Source organism: Zeugodacus cucurbitae, chromosome 3 (assembly GCF_028554725.1).
Source record: "Zeugodacus cucurbitae isolate PBARC_wt_2022May chromosome 3, idZeuCucr1.2, whole genome shotgun sequence".
NCBI classification, from domain to species: Eukaryota; Metazoa; Arthropoda; class Insecta; order Diptera; family Tephritidae; genus Zeugodacus; species Zeugodacus cucurbitae.
Genome location: NC_071668.1, coordinates 77,671,924 through 77,686,018, shown reverse-complemented (window position 1 = coordinate 77,686,018; position 14,095 = coordinate 77,671,924). Strand labels below are relative to the sequence as shown.

Here is a 14,095-nt window from a genome sequence, read left to right as displayed (position 1 = left end):
TGAAGCAAATAAATTCCCGTATAATGAGGAGACTTACTTATACATTAATGAAAGATATGAAAAAGAAACCAAAAAAGACATGAAAACTTTTACCAAAAAGAGCAGAGAAGGCTCCCAGTCCAACACTGTGATCGCTTACTGCTTATTAAATTTTAATGGTAGCCGTAAAAGCCGTGATTCTTGAACACAATGAAACTATTTTTCTTCTCGTATAACATATATATTTACCTCTGGTTAACTGTCTTGAATATTAACTTCAAAAAAGATGTACGAATATTTTGTCACACTTTTTAATTCTCTTTCTTTACTTATATTACTGAATTACAAGTATGAATGTTATCTCAAATAATAACGCTAAACTATCATCCATATAACCAAGTCCGAAAGTACCCGTTCCCACTAAAGCACTCGAACAATGTCCGCGTTGCCAGTTATACTTCTAAGTCCAAGTTGGTTTTCTGAAAGTAAAGAAGCGCTAACCAATCGAAAAGAATATGTAGAGATCTTGAACTCATATTTTGAGGAATTCTTACCTCATTTTATTAACTTATCTGTTCGTGGACGCACACATTTGCCAGTGAATATCCTTTGTTGCAGTCACAGGTCTCAGGAGCGACGCACCGAACATTCGGACATCCGCTTAAGCAAACCGGGTCGCATATATTTGGAGCGCTCTGTGAATATCCTTTGTTGCAGTCAGAGGTCTCACGAGCGACGCACCGACCATTCAGACAACCGCTTGATCAAATCGGGTCACACATATTTGTAGCGATCAGTGAAAATCCTTTATTGCAGTCACAGGTCTCAGGAGCGACGCACCGACCATTCAGACAACGGCTTGAACAAACCGGGTCACATATATTTAGAGCGCTCAGTGAATATCCTTTATTGCAGTCACAGGTCTCAGGAGCAACGCACCGACCATTCAGACAACCGCTTGAACAAACCGGGTCACATATATTTGTAGCGCTCAGTGAATATCCTTTGTTGCAGTGACAGGTCTCAGGAGCGACGCACCGACCATTCGGACATCCGCTTGAGCAAACCGGATCACATATATTTGGAGCGTTCTGTGAATACCCTTCGTTGCACTCACAGGTCTCAGGGGCGACGCACCGACCATTCGGACATCCGCTTGAGCAAACCGGATCACATATATTTGGAGCGTTCTGTGAATACCCTTCGTTGCACTCACAGGTCTCAGGAGCGACGCACCGACCATTCGGACATCCGCTTGAGCAAACCGGTTCACACTCACCATGTGCGTTTTTGCAATAGCCTTGTGAGCACCTACATTTATTCGGCGCAATGCATTCACCATTCTTGCAGGCTGGCTTACAGACGGGCACACAGTCGTCAGTCGAGGTTTTCTCATAATTGATATTGCATTTACACATATTGGGTCCAATACACATGCCGTTCGTACAGTTATCGCACTTGATTTACGCAGTTTTATTACAATGAAAATTTATAAATTGAATTTGTCTTTTTATCTGAATAAGTATATATATATAAATATAAGTAATGTAGTATCTATATACATATATTCACCTACCGATGATCATTCTGTGTTTTATAGCCTCCTTTGCACTCACACACATTCGGTTTGATGCACCTACCATTTTCAGCCCCTTGTGCAGCGAGGTATGCACCGGCCCTTCGATCTTTCGTATCCCGGAGAACACACACGAATTTCATGTGTACCATTATTCACTTTACAAACTTTAGCCAATGAGTTGCTAATCACACCGAGTATGAGCAGAGGCAACCACAAATTAGCTAAGCGCATTTTTCCGTTATTCGTATTATTTCCGCTCTTCTGTAAATAGTATGCAATTCCCGCGACATTCAAAGACCAACTGATTTCGATATTCAGAGGAACCGTATAATACAACTCTGATTTTATAGGTATTGTATTAGTAAAGTACAGGCAAATCTACAAAATATTTTAATTATTATTATTAATGTTTATCAGCATCCAAGCACATTCCTGGCTACGTTCTCCAAAATATTTCGTTTATTTTCCTTATCTTTATATACATAGTTGTAATGGGAAAACGAGAGCGTGTGGTTGGAATTTTCTATATAACTCTTATCCGTGGTAAGTTTGTGGTACGGAACTCTTGAAGGAGTTCTCAAATTCGCTATCCATCTCTATGTCTGGGTCCGTCAATGTTTCAATTTAAGAATCTCTCATTGCAGCGATTTTCAGTAATTTTTGTAGTTTAGACCACGGTCAAAGAGGTGAGCACATGAAAATTATTATTTATCGTACCATGCATTGCCTTACGCTAAAAAAAAGAAAAAAAAAAAACAAATTATTTCTTTAAGTTTAAGATTATCGAATCAAAATGTTCCATTTGCTATGCGCGAGCGGCGTGTGAAGTGATTCATACGCATATTAAGCATATGAAACTTTTGGCAGCTTTCGGCGTTCGATCCAAAATTTAGGGATGGGTGTTGGGCGTTGAATCACATACAAAATTAGTCATATATATGTATGTATGTATGCATAAATATGTTTGCATTAATAAATATGCATATCGCCAGTAGCTTAATAAAAGCTTACTCATGAAAGCTCACCTATGCAGTGGTTTTAAAACTGTATTTGTTGTATTTAAATAGCGTTAAATTAGAGTCACCAAATATCTGTAGAAATAAAGAAAGCTTTTACATTGCAGAATGGAGTCCAATGTACAAAGAACGCGCTGGTCCATGTGTTTCGGTTGTGTTAATAGACCAACTTCTAGTTAAAGTGTTACGATCACATAAAATGCTAACTTTTTTCTTGCAGCGCTCTTCGCTTTCTTGCTTTAATATAGTTCTGTGAGTGTCGTTTGGCGCCAACATTTTGCTTTCCTCTGTCATATCAACACTTTCCATTTCTTCATAGAATATTTGCCCGTTCTTCTAAAAATACGCCGGCGACTGTTACATATTCTTCGTTGCAAGCGCTTTATCTATATTAGCTGGAGAGTGTTCAATGTCAAGCCTCTCGCTTTATCATGCTGCCGTTGTATCTCATATGCTAATTTAGAGCTGCGTTTTGCTTGAGTTCTGTCACTGACCTTTTGTGTTTATCGCACCACTGAGGCAGTAAAGGGTACTAGAGCATAGACGGAAATAGTAGCCACTACGCAGAACGCTTGCAAGAACCGATATGGTGCTAAATATAATGAATAAAATACCTTGGCAGTAGCCGACATATGCACATGACAATTTTTTACGTACATATACATATATGGTATATGGGTTGTAAAAGGAGCACTGCGCTGTTGTTTTCCGAGTTCATTGATTTTTGCGCTTTACTGCCCTCTGTGGCAGCAGATTGTTGTTTTTATTTGCAGCGGCTCTTCTTCGCGTAGAGCGTAGATAAGCCGATAATGATTGCCAACCAACAGTCCAACAGTCTTGTGCGCCTACAAATTGCTATCAATAATTAATACAATTCAACAGATTTATTCATTCCGACGACGAGTGCCAACGCAGAAAGTGACCGATCTTTTCAGTATAAGCAACCGGAAAAACTTAGCCTTCGAAACAAAGTGAACACTGTGAGTTGTGCAATTCAAGCGGAATTTCCTGGCCCGTGTGATTGCTAACACGTAAAATAAAGTTATGATGTATCTCACGAAATACCAGCTCCTCGTAAGCTTCCAGCTGCTGGCAACATTTGCAGCTGCATGTGTTGTAAAAGTACCGTAAGTTTCTCTACATTGTCAATTATACACACAAAATTATAAAAAAAATCAAACTGTTTAACGAAATTTATGAATCAAAAATTTTTTTTGAGTATGCAAAAGCAGCTTCGGCGAGAATAATTTCTAATGTACTAATCTACCTAATCTACCTGGCTTCGGTTTGGTTTCAGAACCGCTTCATTGTTCTCTAAAACACTTTACAGTTCATTACATTACTTGCGTAGTTTTGCATCTGTCAACTCGAGATATTTTTAGTTTACTTCGAAGAACAAAGCAGTTTGCGGTCACATTGACTTAACTATATATTGATTTGAGAATCTGGAAGAGATATAAGTAAATTCTTACTCATTCGCAGAACGTCCAAAACTCGGTTATCGCTCGTGACAATGCGCAAATATCCAGTAGGTGCGAAGTGTCCAACTTGTGGTCCAACCACCAATCCCCTGATATTGCGCACAGTCAAAGAGGTGAGCACATTTTCCACAGAAACAGAATTACACAATCACTTTATGTTTAACACAAATTTTCTTCCAATATAGACCTACACGGGTATGGACGAGGTGTGTTGTGAAGGTTATGTTCGCAATGCAAAAACCGGGTATGTTTTCATGGTTGAGTGAATACCATATTATGCATACAGTAAGTAAGTACACATTTTTCTCACACACAGCGATTGTCTGCCGAAGTGCGTGGACTGTAAGGCAGGCAAGTGCGTGCGTCCCGATGTATGCCTCTGCGCCGAAGGCTATCTGAATCTGAGGAATAGCACCGTCTGTGAGCCGGAATGCAGTGAGCCTTGTATTAATGGGCAATGCATTGAACCGGAGACGTGCGCCTGCAATGATGGCTACAATTTCATCAACGGCAGTACTACTGAATGCGAGACCAGATGTTTGACGGATTGCACCAATGGGCGTTGTGATTCGTCGGGGAAATGTACGTGTAATTTCGGCTATGAGAGTAACGAGACGCTGGGTCTGTGTACGCCCATCTGTGAAGAGCCCTGTGAGAATGGCGTGTGTAAGGCTCCCAATGAGTGTAGCTGTCAGAATGGTTACGAGTTGCGGTTGGGTACCTTGGGAAAGTGTGAACCGTTGTGTCAAGGAGGTTGCCCGAACGGTTACTGCAGTGCACCGAACGTTTGCAAATGCCAGGAGGGCTACTATAATTTGATAGGACTTGCGTGTGTACCGAGCTGTAAGGAGAAATGTGTGAACGCACATTGTACGGCTCCCAACCAGTGCACCTGCCTGGAGGGCTATATCTTTCGCAATGATTCGCGCACAGAGTGTGAACCAACTTGTGCACGTGGCTGTCTGAATGGTTTCTGTGACGAACCGGGACACTGTGAGTGTCATCAGGGTTACACACAGGTGGAGCCGCATGTTTGCCAGCCGAACTGCGCGAAGGACTGCATCAATGGACATTGTACTGCGCCCGATACATGTACTTGCAACGAGGGCTACATCTTCAAGAATGGCTCACTGACTGAGTGTGAACCACACTGTCCGCGTGGTTGCAAGAATGGTGAATGTGTAAGTCCAGGTGTGTGCAGCTGCTTGCCGGGATACCAATCACTGCTCTTTTATCTCTGCATACCGGTCTGTAAGCAGTCATGCGTCCATGGCACGTGTACCGCACCGGAGACTTGTCGCTGTTTCAGCGGCTATCGCCCGAATGCAGAACGGCCCAATGAGTGCGAGCCAGTTTGCAATTTCGACTGCGGGCATGGGCATTGCATTGCACCGGGCATTTGCCAATGCGAGAAAGGTTATACCAAAAAATGGCTGACCGGACGCTGTGAGCCGCACTGCACACAAAAGTGCATCAACAGCATTTGTACGGCAGGCGGCGTATGCCGTTGCTATGAGGGTTTCCGGTTGCGCAAAGGTTCGAACGCCATTTGCGATCCCATCTGTTTGCCGCAGTGCGTCAATAGCAATTGTGTGGAGCCGGACATGTGCGAGTGCTGGAGCGGCTATTCGGAGACACGTCATCACAATTTCTGCATCGCGCATTGTCGACCCTCGTGTGAGAATGGCAAGTGTGTGGCGCCCAATAAGTGCCAGTGTAGCGATGGCTATCGCATGACGAACGCCAGCGAACCTCATCGCTGTCATGCAATCTGTAAAGATACTTGCATTAACGCTGAGTGCCTGCGGCCGGATGAGTGCGTTTGCCTCGAAGGGTATACATTTCTCAACGGCAGCCGCACGGAGTGTGCGCCAATTTGTGAACAAGACTGCGGTCATGGCAGATGTATTGGACCGAACGCTTGCAGTTGTGATCTCGGTTATCGCCTTAACCTGAGCAATGACACTGGCCTGCCGGTTTGCGTTGCATATTGCAATGAATGGAATTGTTTGAATGGCAAATGCGATGTCAATGGTATATGTCAGTGCATAAAAGGAATGATTTACAACGAGCGACGTGGGGCATGTGTTTCCGAGTTAGGATCTACGGAGAGTCATATAGCGTCGAGGTGAGATAAATAAACTATTTTAAAAACTAAATTTGGTTTTACTGTTACGTAATTTCCAAATGTTTAATTCTCTGCAATGATGGTTCGTTTAACATTATAGTGGAGTTTCGGTTTCACGCTGGACCATTTGTACAATGACGCTTCTACTGGTTGCTTTTTGTGGACTTGCCTTGATACTGGTGTACCGCGAATATGCGCGGAGACGCTTCCGCGAGAAGCACGGCGTGCGGTTGATAGAAAATCCAACATTCGGCATCGTCATGCCAGGCGCTGGCGAAGAAGATGGCCTCAATGTGCAGGATGGGGAGGATAGCTGATTGAACATGTGATAATAAAGAGCTTTTCTTTGTATGATGAAGTTGTGATGTAACTAACTTTGAAAATATTAAGACTTATTATTTGAATTTGAAAATAAATTTAAAATAAATTTACCCAGGAGCTTTTACACTTCTTCCTTAAACGTATTCCACAAGATTAATTTTCCATATTTTCTTTGGATAATATGTTGTAATAATAATAATGTGTTAATATGTTTACCTCAGAGTAACTGTCCTTGAGATTAACCATATAAAACTTGAAGTAAAGTAATTTTGACACACTCTTTAATTTTTCCTTATAACTTATACTACTTAATAACAAATATGAAGATCATTTCAAACTCAACGATAACATACACACATAAATATAATTATTAAAAAGTCCTCGTTATCACTAAGGTACTCGAACAATGTCTGCGTTGCCAGCCACGTTTTTAAGCCCAATCCGCTTTTCTGAAAGTATAGAAGCGCCAATCAATATAATAGTATATGCAGAGATCTGAAACTTATCTTATTAAGAGTTCTTACCCCTTTTTGCTACATTGTACGTCTTTTCACAACTGATACGACATAGAACCCACAACACTAACAATGTCAGCGGTAATGACAGCACCGCCAGTATGATATATAATCTAAAATGTTTAAGAAATGTGCTGCTTGCATGAGTGATGGCAACACAGATATCCTTGCCCTCTTGTTCTTCCAGCACATAGCCGTCGTCGCACACACAGCTGTCATCTTGACAAGTTCCATGGATACACCGATTGCCGCAACGAAACTTAGCTTCAAAAAATCCTTTTGTTTTACTGCTGTCTCCAGAATACTCGCCATCATTTTTCCCATCCCCACTATTGTTATAGTCTTCATCACTGTCGTCGTCATTATCATATGAAAACATTCGACTTTCCCTTGCCGGCAACGGTGTTGTTAGAACGGAACCTCTAGTGCTTGTGCTGAACAATAAATCTGTTGAGTGAACGCTACAAACTCCGGGAGCAATGCAGTGACCGTTCACACAACCACCTTCGCAAACTGGTTCACATCGATTATGTGAGGACATTAAAAATCCTTTGTAACACTGGCACGTTTCAGGCGCCATACATGTACCGTTTTGACATTCCGTCGAACAAATAGGTACACATTCGTTTTCCTTATTCAAAGCATAACCTCCAAAGCATTCACATGTATTTGGAGATATACACTGACCATTCACGCAACCATTAGAACAGACTGGTTCGCAAGTTTCCGTCTTTGATTTCCGGAATCCATTGAAACACTCACATTTCTCCGGAGCTATGCACCGACCATTCGGACATCCGCTTGAGCAAATCGGGTCACATATATTTGTAGCGTTCAGTGTATATCCTTTATTGCAGTCACAGGTCTCAGGAGCGACGCACCGGCCATTCGGACATCCGCTTGAACAAACCGGGTCACATATATTTGAAGCGTTCAGTGAATATCCTTTGAGGCAGTCACAGGTCTCAGGAGCGACGCACCGACCATTCGGACATCCGCTTGAACAAATCGGGTCACATATATTTGTACTGTTCAGTGAATATCCTTTGTTGCAGTCACAGGTTTCAGGAGCGACGCACCGACCATTCGGACATCCGCTTGAACAAATCGGGTCACATATATTTGTACTGTTCAGTGAATATCCTTTGTTGCAGTCACAGGTCTCAGGAGCGACGCACCGACCATTCGGACATCCGCTTGAACAAACCGGGTCACATATATTTGAAGCGTTCAGTGAATATCCTTTGAGGCAGTCACAGGTCTCAGGAGCGACGCACCGCCCATTCGGACATCTGCTTGAACAAACCGGGTCACATGTATTTAGAGCGCTGAGTGAATATGCTTTGTTGCAGTCACAGGTCTCAGGAGCGACGCACCGACCATTGGGACATCCGTTTGAGCAAACCGGGTCACATATATTTGAAGCGTTCAGTGAATATCCTTTGTTGCAGTCGCAGGTCTCAGGAGAGACGCACCGACCATTGGGACATCCGTTTGAGCAAACCGGGTCACATATATTTGTACTATTCAGTGAATATCCTTTGTTGCAGTCACAGGTCGCAGGAGCGACGCACCGGCCATTCGGACATCCGCTTGAACAAACCGGGTCACATATATTTGAAGCGTTCAGTGAATATCCTTTGAGGCAGTCACAGGTCTCAGGAGCGACGCACCGACCATTCGGACATCCGCTTGAACAAATCGGGTCACATATATTTGTACTGTTTAGTGAATATCCTTTGTTGCAGTCACAGGTCTCAGGAGCGACGCACCGACCATTCGGACATCCGCTTGAACAAACCGGGTCACATATATTTGAAGCGTTCAGTGAATATCCTTTGAGGCAGTCACAGGTCTCAGGAGCGACGCACCGCCCATTCGGACATCTGCTTGAACAAACCGGGTCACATGTATTTAGAGCGCTGAGTGAATATGCTTTGTTGCAGTCACAGGTCTCAGGAGCGACGCACCGCCCATTCGGACATCTGCTTGAGCAAACCGGGTCACATATATTTGGAGCGTTCTGCGAATACCCTTTGTTGCACTCACAGGTCTCAGGAGCGACGCACCGACCATTCGGACATCCGCTTGAACAAACCGGGTCACATATATTTGAAGCGTTCAGTGAATATCCTTTGAGGCAGTCACAGGTCTCAGGAGCGACGCACCGCCCATTCGGACATCTGCTTGAACAAACCGGGTCACATGTATTTAGAGCGGTGAGTGAATATGCTTTGTTGCAGTCACAGGTCTCAGGAGCGACGCACCGCCCATTCGGACATCTGCTTGAGCAAACCGGGTCACATATATTTGGAGCGTTCTGCGAATACCCTTTGTTGCACTCACAGGTCTCAGGAGCGACGCACCGACCATTCGGACATCCGCTAGAACAAACCGGGTCACATATATTTGAAGCGTTCAGTGAATATCCTTTGTTGCAGTCGCAGGTCTCAGGAGAGACGCACCGACCATTGGGACATCCGTTTGAGCAAACCGGGTCACATATATTTGTACTATTCAGTGAATATCCTTTGTTGCAGTCACAGGTCGCAGGAGCGACGCACCGGCCATTCGGACATCCGCTTGAACAAACCGGGTCACATATATTTGAAGCGTTCAGTGAATATACTTTGAGGCAGTCACAGGTCTCAGGAGCGACGCACCGACCATTCGGACATCCGCTTGAACAAATCGGGTCACATATATTTGTACTGTTCAGTGAATATCCTTTGTTGCAGTCACAGGTTTCAGGAGCGACGCACCGACCATTCGGACATCCGCTTGAACAAATCGGGTCACATATATTTGTACTGTTCAGTGAATATCCTTTGTTGCAGTCACAGGTCTCAGGAGCGACGCACCGACCATTCGGACATCCGCTTGAACAAACCGGGTCACATATATTTGAAGCGTTCAGTGAATATCCTTTGAGGCAGTCACAGGTCTCAGGAGCGACGCACCGACCGTTCGGACATCCGCTTGAGCAAACTGGGTCGCATATATTTGGAGCGTTCTGCGAATACCCTTTGTTGCACTCACAGGTCTCAGGAGCGACGCACCGACCATTCGGACATCTGCTTGAGCAAACCGGGTCACATATATTTGGAGCGTTCTGCGAATACCCTTTGTTGCACTCACAGGTCTCAGGAGCGACGCACCGACCATTCGGACATCCGCTAGAACAAACCGGGTCACATATATTTGAAGCGTTCAGTGAATATCCTTTGTTGCAGTCACAGGTCTCAGGAGAGACGCACCGACCATTGGGACATCCGTTTGAGCAAACCGGGTCACATATATTTGTAACGTTCAGTGAATATCCTTCGTTGCAGTTACAGGTCTCAGGAGCGTCGCAACGACCATTCGGACATCCGCTTGAACAAACCGGGTCACATGTATTTAGAGCGCTGAGTGAATATGCTTTGTTGCAGTCACAGGTCTCAGGAGCGACGCACCGCTCATTCGGACATCTGCTTGAGCAAACCGGGTCACATATATTTGGAGCGTTCTGTGAATACCCTTTGTTGCACTCACAGGTCTCAGGAGCGACGCACCGACCATTCGGACATCCGCTTGAGCAAACCGGGTCACATATATTTGTAGCGTTGTGTGAATACCCTTCGTTGCACTCACAGGTCTCAGGAGCGACGCACCGACCATTCGGACATCCGCTTGAGCAAACCGGGTTACATGTATTTGGAGCGCTGAGTGAATATCCGTTGTTGCAGTCGCAGGCCTCAGGAGCGACGCACCGACCATTCGGACATCCGCTTGAGCAAACCGGGTCACATATATTTGGAGCGTTCTGTGAATATCCTTCGTTGCAATCACAGGAATCAGGAGCGACGCACCGACCATTGGGACATCCGTTTGAGCAAACCGGGTCACATATATTTGAAGCGTTCAGTGAATATCCTTTGTTGCAGTCGCAGGTCTCAGGAGAGACGCACCGACCATTGGGACATCCGTTTGAGCAAACCGGGTCACATATATTTGTACTATTCAGTGAATATCCTTTGTTGCAGTCACAGGTCGCAGGAGCGACGCACCGGCCATTCGGACATCCGCTTGAACAAACCGGGTCACATATATTTGAAGCGTTCAGTGAATATCCTTTGAGGCACTCACAGGTCTCAGGAGCGACGCACCGACCATTCGGACATCCGCTTGAACAAATCGGGTCACATATATTTGTACTGTTTAGTGAATATCCTTTGTTGCAGTCACAGGTCTCAGGAGCGACGCACCGACCATTCGGACATCCGCTTGAACAAACCGGGTCACATATATTTGAAGCGTTCAGTGAATATCCTTTGAGGCAGTCACAGGTCTCAGGAGCGACGCACCGCCCATTCGGACATCTGCTTGAACAAACCGGGTCACATGTATTTAGAGCGCTGAGTGAATATGCTTTGTTGCAGTCACAGGTCTCAGGAGCGACGCACCGCCCATTCGGACATCTGCTTGAGCAAACCGGGTCACATATATTTGGAGCGTTCTGCGAATACCCTTTGTTGCACTCACAGGTCTCAGGAGCGACGCACCGACCATTCGGACATCCGCTTGAACAAATCGGGTCACATATATTTGTACTGTTTAGTGAATATCCTTTGTTGCAGTCACAGGTCTCAGGAGCGACGCACCGACCATTCGGACATCCGCTTGAACAAACCGGGTCACATATATTTGAAGCGTTCAGTGAATATCCTTTGAGGCAGTCACAGGTCTCAGGAGAGACGCACCGACCATTGGGACATCCGTTTGAGCAAACCGGGTCACATATATTTGTACTGTTCAGTGTATATCCTTTATTGCAGTCACAGGTCTCAGGAGCGACGCACCGACCATTCGGACATCCGCTTGAACAAACCGGGTCACATATATTTGTACTGTTCAGTGTATATCCTTTATTGCAGTCACAGGTGTCAGGAGCGACGCACCGACCATTCGGACATCCGCTTGAACAAACCGGGTCACATATATTTGTACTGTTCAGTGTATATCCTTTATTGCAGTCACAGGTCTCAGGAGCGACGCACCGACCATTCGGACATCCGCTTGAACAAACCGGGTCACATATATTTGTACTGTTCAGTGAATATCCTTTGTTGCAGTCACAGGTCTCAGGAGCGACGCACCGACCATTCGCACATCCGCTTGAACAAACCGGGTCACATATATATGAAGCGTTCAGTGAATATCCTTTGAGGCAGTCACAGGTCTCAGGAGCGACGCACCGACCATTCGAACAGCCGCTTGAGCAAATGGGATCACAGCCACCGTTTTCATTTGCACGATAGCCCTGTGGGCACCTACATTTATTGGGCGCAATGCATTCACCGTTCTTGCAGTCTAAATTACAGACGGGCACACAGTCGCCAGACCCATTTTGCACATAATCGGTAATGCATTTGCAGTTATTCGGTCCAATACAGTTGCCGTTCGTACAGTTATCGCATATGGGTACGCAACTATTGGAGAAAATTGGATTTACGCAGTTTTATTAAAATGAAAATTTATTAATTTAATTTGTCTCTTTATCTGAATAAGTGTATACATATAAGTCAGGTAGTATATATATCTATATTCACAATCTATCAATTGCACCTACCGATGATCATTATGTTTTTTATAGCCTTTGTTGCACTCACACACATTCGGTTTGGTGCACCTACCATTTAAACAGCCTAGTGGGCAGATAGGTATGCACCTATTCTTCACTCTATCGTATCCCGGACAACACACACGAATTTCTTGTGTACCATTATTCACTTTACAAACTTTAGCCAATGAGTTGCTAATCATACCGAGTATGAGCAGAAGCAACAACAAATTAGCTAAGCGCATTTTTCCGTTATTCGTATTATTCGCGCGACATTCAAAGACCAACTGATTTCGATAATCGGGGTAATAATACTTGAAACAAATCTGTGCAGAAATATGTTAGTGTGCTATCCGTGATGTATAAGAATATATATAGTATTCATATATGTATATTTATTTCTATATATATTTATATTTATTTAATCCGTTCTTTCTTTCCTTCTTTCATGTAGACCAATCTTCGTCGTCAAACCGACATCCGTTTGTTAAGCCTTATCTGCGCGGCGACGGCATACGAAGCGTAAAACGGTATTGGAGCAAAATATTCTTGCAAAGGGTAGCACGCAATCAATTATGTGATATAAAATATGGTTCGACGCATAAGCTTTAGTCACTTTCATTTTTTACACATAAAATTTATGTGGAAGCATCTTTTTAAGAATGAGAATGACTCTTTCGTTAAGCCATAACTGAGTGTATAAATAGTCCTATGTATAGGTACAAGGCTGACAGCTTAGAATGAACTGATCGGCATATGCATTCCTTTTTTACCACGATCCGTAGAATAATGCTAACGAATCAGCAAATATGTACGTACAATGTGACCGCTGCATCTCGTCACGCTTTGCAGATAAATGCGAATGCAAATGATCTACTTATTAGACAATAAGATGCCGTTTATTAAACTCTCTGCTTATCTGCTGCTGCGCCGCATGCAATAATGTGCGATGTTTTATTTACATTTACTATATTTTGTGAAACGTCTAGCGATGAAAACGCTGGTAGTTGTGTTTCTAAAAGATTTATTTAAAGAACTGCTAATTTCAATAAGAAAACCACACAACTAAAACTTCCAGACTGAGTATCATTTTGTCCAAATAGGCTGGAGTACTAGCTTAAGAGCAAATGCATAACTACTGCCATACTCGAGTCTCTCAATCCTACAGCAACGGTCGTTGGTGCTTTCCATGTTTTAACGGAAGAAGGTTAAGCCATCGGACAACGAGTCTGTCCTTAATATATAATAAAGGTACTACTACAACACTAAATTGACTTTCATAAGTCGTGATTTATGTTACGACTAAATAACACTGAGTTCGTGGACGCGCAAAACAGAGATCGTATACGAGTGGTAGAGCATACTGTGGTGGAAGTTGCTGAGTTTTTGAAGTAATCACAATTGGCCAAAAATTGCAGCACAAAATTGTCGAAAATTGAGTCCATCGGCTGAATGTTATTTAAGTGGTTTATTT

The 14,095-nt window shown here is 43.9% G+C and overlaps 3 protein-coding genes across 4 annotated transcripts; 1 reads left to right on the top strand and 2 right to left on the bottom strand.

Annotated features, from left to right (window-relative positions):
• LOC128920229 (epidermal growth factor-like protein) lies at positions 1–1,461 on the bottom strand. 2 transcript variants are annotated; one of them, XM_054227107.1, is made up of 2 exons: positions 534–1,461; positions 1–458 (listed from the first exon to the last, which is right to left on the bottom strand). In XM_054227107.1, the coding sequence occupies exon 1, from the start codon at positions 1,413–1,415 to the stop codon at positions 744–746; it is 672 nt and encodes a 223-aa protein (XP_054083082.1). In that variant the 5' UTR covers positions 1,416–1,461; the 3' UTR covers positions 1–458; positions 534–743. The 2 variants fall into 2 exon arrangements, with proteins under 2 accessions (XP_054083082.1, XP_054083081.1); XM_054227106.1 differs by having other exon boundaries at positions 8–475.
• Positions 1,462–3,442: 1,981 nt separating this feature from the next.
• LOC105211449 (multiple epidermal growth factor-like domains protein 10) lies at positions 3,443–6,614 on the top strand. Its single transcript, XM_011182865.3, has 5 exons — positions 3,443–3,701; positions 4,057–4,168; positions 4,241–4,299; positions 4,372–6,183; positions 6,284–6,614. The coding sequence occupies exons 1-5, from the start codon at positions 3,619–3,621 to the stop codon at positions 6,498–6,500; spliced, it is 2,283 nt and encodes a 760-aa protein (XP_011181167.2). The 5' UTR covers positions 3,443–3,618; the 3' UTR covers positions 6,501–6,614.
• Positions 5,989–12,922, bottom strand: LOC105211505 (fibrillin-1). Its single transcript, XM_054227097.1, has 3 exons — positions 12,631–12,922; positions 7,029–12,490; positions 5,989–6,953 (listed from the first exon to the last, which is right to left on the bottom strand). Exons 1-3 carry the CDS (start codon positions 12,864–12,866, stop codon positions 6,895–6,897), a joined length of 5,757 nt encoding a protein of 1,918 aa, XP_054083072.1. The 5' UTR covers positions 12,867–12,922; the 3' UTR covers positions 5,989–6,894.
• Positions 12,923–14,095: the final 1,173 nt, after the last annotated feature.